This window comes from Athene cunicularia, assembly GCF_003259725.1.
Source record: "Athene cunicularia isolate RWA chromosome 4 unlocalized genomic scaffold, athCun1 chr4_part1, whole genome shotgun sequence".
Taxonomy (NCBI): domain Eukaryota; kingdom Metazoa; phylum Chordata; class Aves; order Strigiformes; family Strigidae; genus Athene; species Athene cunicularia.
The window spans coordinates 25,599,813-25,611,597 of NW_020799098.1; the positions used below are offsets into that span (position 1 = coordinate 25,599,813).

An 11,785-nucleotide genomic window follows, 5' to 3' on the forward strand; every position below is an offset into this window, starting at 1 on the left:
GTGCTCTCTCCTTTAGTCCTTAAATAGTCAGAACTGGAGTTTTATTCTCTTAATAGCAAAAATAGGTAACAGGCCCTTCATAGGCCCCAGTAAAGATTTTCTTCACTAAACCAATTGGTTGATGCAAGGTAGTGTAAGGCTCTTCCCCAGTCTGTGAGCCACAAAATTCATCCAGAAGGATACAGGTAGTGCTCTCTGCTTCAGAGATGGGGTAGTTGTCTGGCTGAGCATCACACCTATCACCAAATATTGCTGGGAGGCTGTTATTGTTACTGAGTGTTGTGCAACCATCTGAAACGCAGAAGGAAATTATAAGGGAATTACTGTTTATCAGTAAGCTTATGAAGAGCAGTGACTGTACCACCTTCCTCATAACTCTTGCTATTGAGAAGTTTGGATCCCCAGGCACCACGGGAAGTTTGAGTCTCTGTGGTGCTTCTTTCCTTATGACAGAAATACTTTCTTTTCCCAAGTGCTATTCCTGGACAGCTGTTTGACCTCGCCCTTTTCCCCTTCAGAAACTGAGATTCAGCAGCAGGGTAGGTCCTGTGCTGTGAAGGTAATGCAGGGGGACATTGTTCCATAGAGGTCTTCTGGTGTAGCAAAGCCTGTCTCTGTGTGGAGTTTCTGAAAACAGTACATCTCTTGTCTCAGTTATGGTGTACCTACAAGCTATGCTGGTCTGTAAGTATTGACAAAAGCATTTTGTCTCAAGTATTGAGATTTCCCCACCTCACACTGCAGACATCTCCTGGAATCAGCAGTTGCTGACAAAGCAGTCCCCGCATCGCACAGAGGACATTTGGCAGAGACCGTTCCTGAGCCAGAGTGTGGGACAACAGCAGAGCTCTGCAGGGGAAACAAGGAGGTGAGAACATAAAATAAAGGTTATTGCACAGATTGAGAAGTCCCACTCACTCTTTTTTCCCTTATATTCCTACTCAGGATTCTTTATTGATTAAGTTTCATGGGTAGTCCTATGGTGTGAAGACACCTTTGTTTCCTGGCTTTTCCACCAAGACTGCCAACTTTTACCCACTTTGTTTCTAACAACTATTAGTAACTAGTTTCATGAAGGAGCATACTCTCTGCTTGCCACTGTCTTCTTTCTCCTTAGTTCTTTAAAATGTGCTTCATTTGTTTTAAGTGCCTCAGACAAACATTTATAGCTAGTAAGTGGCTAAATATCAGGATGGGAATGTCAGGTGAAGTCTGCCTCTTTGAATCCAAGAGCTTCATTCCCCAGCTTTCAAACACACACTGATTGCTACTTTCTAGTTCTTTAAGGATTATAGCTTCTAAAAGAATATACATAGAGATTAGTATTTTCTTTCTGCTGTAAATTTTTGTGAGTTTTTTTGTTCTCTGATGCTTTGCCTTGTGCTTTTGAGTAAGCATTACTGAAAGGGAACACCCATTCTTTGGTAAACAAGGGATCTTCTTGCCTAGTATTGCAAGAAGTATATCTATGTAATGAAAAAGGAACATCTGTTTCATTAGAATATAGATGAACAGAGTCTCCTGCAAAGTGTTACCTCTATAAAGCTTCTATCCAGTCAAAACTAATGTAGATTGAGGTTTGATTACCTATTTCTCATAACAAACTGCTCACGTGTGTTTGAGAAAATTTTTATTTAATCTCTGAACAGCTTTAAGCAATGAGAGGTTGAAAGAATCCTATGATTTCTGATAACAAAACTCATGCACGTTTTTTCCTCACTAAGTTCTTGCAGGATAGAATGGATAGAAATAGTAATAAACCACTTTTCAGTGTTGGTAGCTTCCTTTTTACTCAGTAAAGGGCACAGACTCTTTATCAACAGACCTGCATCTGCTCTACTAGTGTGCTTCTGAGCACATCCCCTGGCCAACAGAGAGTACAAGGTGGTGTCCCCTGGCTTAACCCTCTTTCATCATGGTGGGAGCTATGTTGGGTGGATAGGTGGGTAGGAGTCTGCACATGGCTGATTACCTTGTGAGTTACCTGACTGAGCAATAGCAAGCAGACCAAGACTCAGAACCAAAAGATGTGTGCTGTTTTTCACTATATCAAAATGGCAATGGACAGAAAAGTTATACCTTTTTTCCTTAGATCAAATCTTTAGATTTGGGTATCCTGAAATCCACCAGCTGGAATTTCTCTGCACAAGACCCGTTTTTGATTGTTCTTCAGCAGTAGTAATGCGTCTTCTCTCCTGTATTTTAGGGCAGGCTATCATGAAAACTTACGATCTGGGCCATCGTCTCCCTGCTCTCCTGCTGCTCCAAGTCAGTCACCCAACAGGTACAAAAGGTCAATAAGAAATTTTGCAGACCGAATGCATCTTGTAGTCGCTGGTGAACTGCTGCAGTGTAAATCACATTAGTATTATGTGGATGCACTATTAATTCTTCTGAAAGTTGCAATTATTAACCATCCATGGAATAAACACATAGCTCCCTCTTCCATATTTCTTGCCTACTTCAGCAGTATTGTTACGTTTTCAAATAACACAGTTCAGAAAGCAGCTGTAGGACTCTGCTTGTTCATTGAAATTTCAATGAAATTGCAATGGGATAATGTAAGCCCCTGTCAAAGTTAAGCATGAGTTCAGAGCACTTAAACCAAAGGATGTTGTCTTTGTTGTGAATAGTCACATGCTCAGGAGTAAGGTGTGTTCTAGGCTTTGTCATATTTCAACACCTGCTTATGTAAAAAGAAATCATTCCCTTCATTTTCAAACTTGAATTGCATTTTGCTTTTTTGTGTTTTTTTTTAATTTGCTTTCATTCATGCTAATCTCCCAGAGATTTGATTCTCTCAAGCAATGAGCTGTGCAGATTTCAGTGAGATATGTGTAGCAACTCTAAGTAAATGTTAACTGTAGCCTGACTGAATCACTGAATTTAGGGAGCGTTAAAATCAGTTGGCTTATTGGATAGGGTAAAGTAATACAACACATAAAACATAGCAAATTTTTGTTCTATTCAAATAACATTTTTGTCAGTGTTTCATAGCAGAGTTCTCCTTCCAACACCACTTGCATTGACATGAAACTATTGGGAATTTTTTTTTTGTGAACAGTTTCATCTGGTTTTTCTAATTGTAGCTGCAGGTTTGGTGGGATTGCAGATCATTTCTTGCTATATGTAGCTAGTTGTGATAGCTACTTCATATTATTTAGCAGCTCTATTCTGATCTAAGACCTTTTCCAAGGTCTTTTTCTGAAATAAATCTGGTTTTGAAACAATGCATGGGGTGTAATTAATTGTTTGACTAGAACATCAGACAGCTTCTCTTAAGAAATTTTCCAAAGCACTTTATTCTTTGATCCAACACTTCAACTTGTTGTTAACTCTGTTGTTAATAACTCTGACAGTGGAGAAGAATTGAAGGTAAAGGTGGACTTGGGAGTAACAGAGGGGTGTGAGCAAAAGGCTTAAGGTTGTAGGGGAGGAGAAGAAACCAGGAAAGTTATTCTAAAAGGAATAATGCAAATGAAGCAACAAGACAGTGATGCGCTTGTGCTGTCAGAGTATGTGGTGGGATAAAGAATGATGGACTCAGGAGTGACAGAGATTAAGTGAAAGCAAGGACAGTTTTTGGATTGTGATGAGTCTTTCTGCTGCTTCTGTCTCTCTTTTCTTTTTTTCTTTTTTTTAGGAAAATGTCTTTTTTATGATGATGTAGTCCAGATCTGTCTCTGTTGGTAGCTTATTGTGTTGTTGTACCGAAACCATAAAGCAAGATACTGTAATCTTGCTTATCTGTGTACGGTTTCATCAAAACATCATTTTAAAAGTCATGAAATATCCCAAAGTTTCTCTCCTGGTTTCAGCCCTGGCTGAAAAAAGCATTGATGACAGATAATGACAAAGGATCTCTTTTGGTCTTAGGTTCATCTCACTAGACAAACATCAGTTTTGGCGGGCTGGCAGACAGGTGAAAAGGGAAGAGCATGAAACACATAGAAGTGTGCACCTGCACTCTATTAAAACCATTATGAAAAAGGCTACCAGTTATTCCTGGGGCCTTGATCTCTCATCCAGCAGTCATCAAACAGCTGATCTACTACAAAGGTCTAGACAGGAATGAAGCTTAAGGAGAGAGTTGAAGTATTTTTGCACAGCAGATGGAGATCTGATTTCAGCTTTACGCTAACTCATAATACTAACAGGCATGTAGCTGCAGCAGCATAAACTATAATTAGCAAGTGCCTGATGCCTGGTTTGTGCTACTGCAGTTACACTGCTACTGTTGACTTCACCAGCTTGTTTGGGTGTAAGAACAGCATCTTTGCCTTCTGACTTGCAAACAAATTGAAAAATTTCCAGTCTGAGCCTGACTAAGGTAATTTGTGTGAATATCATCTTTGATTGCTGTGGCATTGACTAGGTCTGGGTAATCCACAGCCACGGTTCCCTGCCATACAAGCCTCTGTTAAGAGGCTTGCATCTCCCTTGATCTAGCACAGCAGACTGGCAGGAAAATGGGTCTGAACTGCTTTGCATTCAAACATTTTAAGCCCTCTGCTTGCTTGTCTGCAAGGCAGAGATGCAGGCTGATTCAGCAACATGGCTGAACTGTCAATGTGTATTTGTCTGAAACCCCCCAATGCTCCTTCATCCCATCCTGTCCCTCTCTGTAAACCTGTGTAAACATTTGGCTATGTTTTATCATCAGTGACTGTTCTGTTTTCTTAAAGTCATGTTTGTCTCCTAGGTCTGTCAGCGGAAAGAAGCTTTGCTCTACCTGTGGGCTTCCTCTTGGAAAAGGAGCTGCCATGATTATTGAAACGCTTGGTCTTTATTTCCACATTCAGTGCTTCAGGGTATGTCTTGTGTTTTATTAAGAAAAATCTCAAGTCATGCACAGTGTGAGGAGAGAGTATATTAAGGGCTGTATTGAAAATGAGAGGGCCAATGGATTTGCATGTTTGTTATGTATATTTATGTGTGTGTGCGTAGATAAGTGGAAGTAATGCAACTACTGTCTTATTTTCCTGTCGGACATGTTATTTAGACTAAAACCTGTGATTTAGCAAGCAAACTTATCTTCTTCACTTGCAGAGGAAAGCATCATACAATTTCCCTGTTGTACTCACTGATTTTTAAATATAACATTAGTTATCTTGTAAATATTTTAATTTTTTTTTTTAAAAAAAAAACCTGGTCAGTCCCAAAGCCATCTTTGATCTCACTCATGGTAGGAAAGTTTTGACTGTGGAAAGAATGATGCATTCTGACTTTCACCAGAGCTCTCAAAAGAAGTCCTTCTTGACTATTCTTGAGTGTATCAGTCTGGAAATGGCTCAAGATAAGTGTTTTCCAGAGAACCCAGAAAGTGTCCATTTCCATTATCTCTGGCCCAATTGATATTAGACATTCGCGAAGCCTTTTTTATTTTCAGACATTTACCCCAACTAAACCTCTGGCTTCTCTAAGCTTTGTCCATCACAAATGGGCTGGCTCCAGAATGCAACGTTAAAATCAGATGTCCCTTAAAATCAGTAGATTTCATTTCTGTGTAAGTGGAGACTGCTGAAATCCAGTCCTAAATACTGTTGGCTGTAAAAAAACCTTTCACGTATTTGCAGTGCCCTCCAGGAGCATGGACTAGGCTTTGGCGGACTCTTTTTTCTCACTGTTCCAAGATCTATTGAAACAAAAAGTCAAAATTGGGGAAGAGTTGTGACAGATAGTAGGGCATGGTCTCTCTTAATTTCTCTGTTCTTCAACTGACAGTGTGGCATTTGCAAGGGGCAACTGGGAGATGCAGCAGGTGGGACAGATGTCAGGATTAGAAATGGTCTTCTTAACTGCAACGATTGTTATATCCGATCCAGAAGTAAGTACCAAATCCTGTCCAAAGAACAATGAACTCTAACAATACTGTTCCCATTATTTTAACTGATGTGTTTATCTCCTCCTGGCTTTGCCACTCAGGCATAGCTTTGCCGTGGGAAGGGGAACCTTCCCATGCCATTTTAATCATTCTCTCGATCAAAGAAAGATTTTCAAGCCCATTAAATCTTGCCCAGAGGATCTCTGTTCAGCAGTATTAGGCCTAAAGGATGTTTCTGTGCATAAACTCCTACATTGTGCACACATATTGCATGTCCTGGAGGCTGAGATCTGTCACATTACATGAGACAATGTAGATACTTCTACTAGGTCTAGGACCCTGGGCCTGGTTTGGAGAAGTTCCCAATTTTTTATGTCTCCAGGCCTCCCTTTGTGAATAAAACAGTTGTGCAAAATATTAGGAGCATTCTGTAACTCATAATGAATCCTTGTGGTGGTATCCCCAGACATGTGCTGAAGTGTTGCTTGCTACATGTTCTGAAGAATGAGCCAGACAATTGCATGTCAGAAAGAAAGCGTGCAATTTTCTGCCTTAGAGTAGGCCACTTAAATGTCCTTCCTAGTTGTGGATTTCTGTGACTGATACCAAATTGCTAGAGCATTTCAGCTTCACCCCGATGCCACCAATGACAGGATATGGGCAGTGCTCATGCTGGCCTCTACTTTGTGGAAAACAGTAAGATGCAGGAAAAAAAAACAGGAGTAATTGTTGCCTTCCTGTTGCATGTTACTGTATATTCACTTCCTACAGTCCTAACTGATAAGTGGATATATAGAGCTCTTTTCGCATAATATTTCCCTTTTTGTCTCTCAAAAGCAGCAGCTGTAGAAATCCAGGAGTAGGAAGAGTACCTACTTACCTTTGCCAGGAGAATAATTTTTTTTGCTGTTTCAGGAGAGACATATTTCCCTGTCAGCAGAGCTAGAGGGTGCTATTGTATAACCATTTGTTCGGTGGGGTTTTTAAATTCTGCTAAGAAATGTTAGCAACTTTTTATTATTATTTCTTTAACCTGACACATTTAGAAATAGCTTTTCCCCTCAGGCTTGATACTATAAACCTTTCTCATGTGGATGAGGTCCTGACCCTTAAAATGCACATTTGCACATCCATCTTTACACAAAAAAAAAGAGAGGAAGGTGATAAAAGTTATATTTTACTTTTCTTCTTAGTCCTTTTTGCTTAAATTAAAAATGAGGTCCCTTAAGGATAGATGAAGGCTCAAATAATAAATTATTTACCATCTTATATGCTGTAGAAATCACCCCCTCCATCATCATATCTACAGCAGCTATGCTAGAAAATGCAGTACATAGCTGTGTGCGGTGTTTCATGCCGTAAGGTTTTTCATTTGTACATACCTAACACAATGGTAACCAGGTCCATGACAGGGAATAGGTTTTGAGGAAGTGCATGTATGGTTCCTGAAGAATAATAAAGGCAAGAATTTGTCTTTTTTTTCTACAAATTGCCTCTTCCTGCTGTGTTCACTCCTCATGCAAAATCTCAACATATGAGTTAGCTGAATTTAAGTTACACTGGATCTTGGTGAAAGTTTCAGTGATTTTGATAGAAATGCAAATAGGGTTAGTTGCTCATTTTTAATTAGAATTTGAAAGACTCTACATCTGAAATGAAGAACAAACTGGTGTCAGTGTTTTGCCTTTCAGTTCTGGGAAGTCTGATACTAAATATAAGATCAGTTGCTTGACTGCACAGCTCGTGCCTTCCTGCTCCCACAGCTACATCTGAAAACCTGTGCAGCAGCACACACAAGTGACTCCCAGAATTAATGAGTATTGTTTTGAGGTGCTTATAGACATCTCGATGAAATATTTTGGCTGCCAGAAGCTTATTTGAAACTGTGGATGATTCTGTTTCAAAACAAATTATCAAAAACCTTAAGAGAGAAAAGCATTAAAGATTATGTAGTGGTCCAGGATCCAAAATATTTCTTCTTTTCAAATAAAAGTGGCTGGGGGGTTATTGGTAGGTTATTTCTCTACAGCAAAACCTCACCAGGGAGGGAACTCTATATTCCGTGTGAAAAAACAGGAAATAGTTACAGGTTTGTGAATATCAAAGTCAAAGGCAAGAAGTAAATTCATGAGGTTCCCTGTGTGGCCAAATAACACAAGGGCTCTGTATTACTGTGTAACACAAACCAGGCACAGCTAAAGATGACTCATCAGTCCTTTGCTTTACTATTTTCCCATTGCAGAGCCTGAAAGTAAATATACCCACAAGTACTTTGGAAGTAAAATGAAATAAAAGCGCATATAGAATTCATTTATCCATGTGGCATGGAGAATATATTTCCACTGGAGTTATACAGAATCCTTCTTTGCAGTTAGTGCCCCAACTTTGCAGGAGGTGGGAGAAGCAGGGCACAAATGATATATATTTTCAGATGCATTTTTTCTGAATTGTGGAGATCATCTGAGGAAAAGCCTATGTATGTCTGCTAACATTTGTCAACTAATGACTTGGTTTGGTTTTGTTTTACCCAGCTGCTGGACAGCCAACTACATTGTGACATGATTTTCAGTCCTAATAACTTTCAAGAAGGAACTCTCTTCTCATTTGTATCGGCTGCCTCCAGACAATCACTTGTAAGAGCTTGAATCCATGGACATTATGGCTCTCATCTCATTTTGACAAACTCATAAAATCACTGCACCTGCTCCTTAAAAATGTAATATGTTGGTTTTTCCCTTTCTTAAGAAATTTGTGAAATATGTATGACCATGTTTGGGAAGGCAAAGCCCAAGTACTATGAAAAAAAAAAAAAATCCCACCTTTCAGGTATGCTTATGATTTCCAGTCTGTTACCTTGTTCTTTTGAAAGTAATAAGAAAATAAACATGCAATAAAACTGTTTTGTTTTAATATTTCTAGGAATTAAAAAGTTTAAGTTTACAGAACCTTTATAGAATATGCCAACTTGAGCTGAGAAGTAATTTTAAGTTAGTGTCTAATCAGTGCATTTGAAAAACTAAAACATCACAACACAACTTCTCTGTTGTAACTGAAGCTGTAACTTTTTTATACAGAGACTAGTTTGATAATACATCCTGTAATTCTGAAGCATTTTGTGTTTATATTACCTTCAGTGGAGGGTAGGAGTTATACAAATAAGTTATTGCACCTTTAGTGATAGGATTTTTTTGTTTGTGGACCTCAAGTAATGTTCATGACTATAGCTTAATACTCTCTCAAATAAAAATTTCTTCATTAAACCTAAAGACTCTATACCATTAACAAGGGCAAGATTCCCATTAGGAGCAATCCTTCTTACTAAGTTCAACAGCCCATGTTGTTGCTAAACTCGATGAAAGGTAATGTGGGGGAGAGGTGGCCGAGTGGGCAGACACAGCTGAATTGTGAGTCTCCAGGCTGCAGTTTGATGCTATGGTGAAGTTTTTCTCTTTGGTGTGTAACTTGCCCATTGATGGTCTGAGTTGGTTTGAGATCTGCTCATTCACTTACAAATACTATGGTTGGTTGAAATCTCATGCAGAGAAATACGTGTGGTTTGGGTGCCCTCCAGAGCAGGGAATTAAACAGCCTTGAGCCTGTGTTCCTCCATACCCCAGTAAAGTCAGCAAAACCCAGGAGTGCGGAAGGTGAGCAGGGAGGAGGCTGGCAGCAGTGGGCAAAAAAACTTTAACTTGCCTGTGTTTGGGCCAGTTTTCCTTTGTGCTTTTTGATTAAGCATGTGATGCTTACTAAAGTGATACAGCAGCTTGTTAAAACAGCAGTCAGAGCTGTGTTACTTTATCTACAATACACAGACATCGTTAATGGATGTGTTGCAATTGTAAAAATATTCTAGCACTTTTTGGTAAACAGTTATTGAAAATATCCCATTTTAGCAGTTCACAGTGCAACAAAATGGAAGAATGGAGGAAAAAAATGTACTTATTCTGCCTTAAAACCATGATAAAACTAAATTAATAGAGTTTTTTTTATCTTTGTGCACATCTGTTGTCTTTTGGTGTGTTGATAAATTGAAATGAAGTGGTTATAGGGAAGGAATAATTTTGAGTTGTTCTCTAGCTAGTGACTATTTATTTAAACGCTGGACAGTTGCTTGCATGTGAGTTTGCATATCCATGCAAAACTTCATGTCATTGAAAACCCATGTACGATGTTGTCATTGGAGGACATTGTGACTGTCTGCTGGAAAGTTACATGTTACTTCCTTAATATTGTGCCTTAGAAAATGCAAAGCTGTTGCACACAGTCAGAGATGACTTATGGATGCAATAAATCCAAAAAGCTGAAGTCCGTCATGGAGTTCACCCGGGGAATATTTTTAAAAAAAAAAAAAAAAAAATCAGACGAATGTTTTGGAAATAAAAATGATGTCCAATATTTTGATCAATCATCTGCATGGTTTACTGTTAAAGGGTTTTGATAACCAAGATGCTTACTCTTTGCATGTGGTCATCATAGCATTTTCCCCCAAATAATGTGTGACATGGAAATTCAAGAAGCAGATTTTATAACTGACTTTGTACATCTGTATAATTCCATGCGCTGCATTAAGGATATGTGAATATATGATGTGTGGACGTAATTTTTAAACAAGACCATGCATGCTTGTGCATCTATTTGGTATGAGTCACAACCACTGCTTCACCCATGTAGTAGTTTAGAGTTTAGATCTGCAAATCGGTCCCCAAGTGTATAAAAGGGATGGTTGTCAGAGGTTAGATCTGTTTCTCATTCACGTAGGGGTAAGTGCCCAAAGGGCTTAGGAGCATGGTTGGGAGTAAAATGCATGGGCGAGGGGTGGGGTGGGGGTATGCATCACGCTGCAGACACACCACTGGGTCTCTGAAGTTGCTTAGAAATTGATCCCAGTGTCTATCAATTAGTTTAATATATGCATGTTTTAGCGAAGTTGACTGTATGTAAAACAAAATGAAGCAGCATTCTCAGACAATGATTTTTGCCCCTAATGAACATCTATTCACCAGCACAGAATAATTTTCAACAGTTTTCTCAGTTGCACTTGCCAACTACTTATGTTTGGATTTATATTTCCTTTGGAGTCTTGCATGGCAAATTCGTTCAGGCTAAGATCTTTTTTTCCTTTTTTTTTTTTTTTTTCCCCCCTAGTTTAAACATATAAATATGATATATTTCTTATCAGGAACTTTGAGCACAGAAAAAAAAATAACGCTTTACTACATTTGAACTATAATGTAAATGTATTTGTTGCAAAAAATGATATATTATTTCTAAGTAAGTACAATGTATGTAATGGGGTTTAGACGTTTCAGAATTTATTTAGCCTCTTACTACTTCAGAGAACCTGAACAGGCATCATGACCCATCTGTATTTCACAACCCCATTTTCCATGATGTATTTTTTCCCTTACTCTTGCTATGTAGTGTTACTGATGCAGTACATCTGTAGTTCTCGGTGAATGTCTGAAAGGTTGGTGAACCAAAAGGGGACCATCCTTATCTGCGTGTCCATTCAAGGACAAGGATTGCTGTCCTAGCTGGGGCTAATGTTGAATACCAATTACGCTAATCTTTCCTTTATTTTATTTATTCTAAAATGCCTCTGGAAATTAGGAAAACTTGTCTAAAATGCAACAGCTTTTATAGTAAATGTATGTTTATAAATAAAATGTTGATTACCTTTGGTGGTGTTGATTTTACTTATTATATCTAGCTTCTCCTGCTGCATGCAATGTGTCAGTGAAACGGGATCGCAGAGTGTGTACATCCCATTGGCAGAAGCTTCTGCTTGATTGGGGTAGGCTGAACCAAGCTATATTCCACAAAACTTAGTATATGAGATGAGACAATAAAAAAGACACACTTGAGATAGGACAGTACCCTGTGGATTGCTACTGTAAGCTGTAACTGAGTATTTACAAGAGCATGTGTGCTTATTGTGGTAAAAGATGGGCAAAGATG

At 38.8% G+C, this 11,785-nt stretch overlaps 1 protein-coding gene across 1 annotated transcript in view; it reads left to right on the forward strand.

The window, feature by feature from the left end:
- Nucleotides 1–11,507, forward strand: part of LIMCH1 (LIM and calponin homology domains 1) — a 111,976-nt gene extending 100,469 nt beyond the window's left edge. The window contains 5 exon segments of the mRNA XM_026847119.1: nucleotides 745–868; nucleotides 2,207–2,293; nucleotides 4,703–4,811; nucleotides 5,725–5,827; nucleotides 8,356–11,507. Of these exon segments, the coding sequence (XP_026702920.1) occupies nucleotides 745–868; nucleotides 2,207–2,293; nucleotides 4,703–4,811; nucleotides 5,725–5,827; nucleotides 8,356–8,381 (449 nt within the window). The 3' untranslated portion in view covers nucleotides 8,382–11,507.
- Nucleotides 11,508–11,785: the final 278 nt, after the last annotated feature.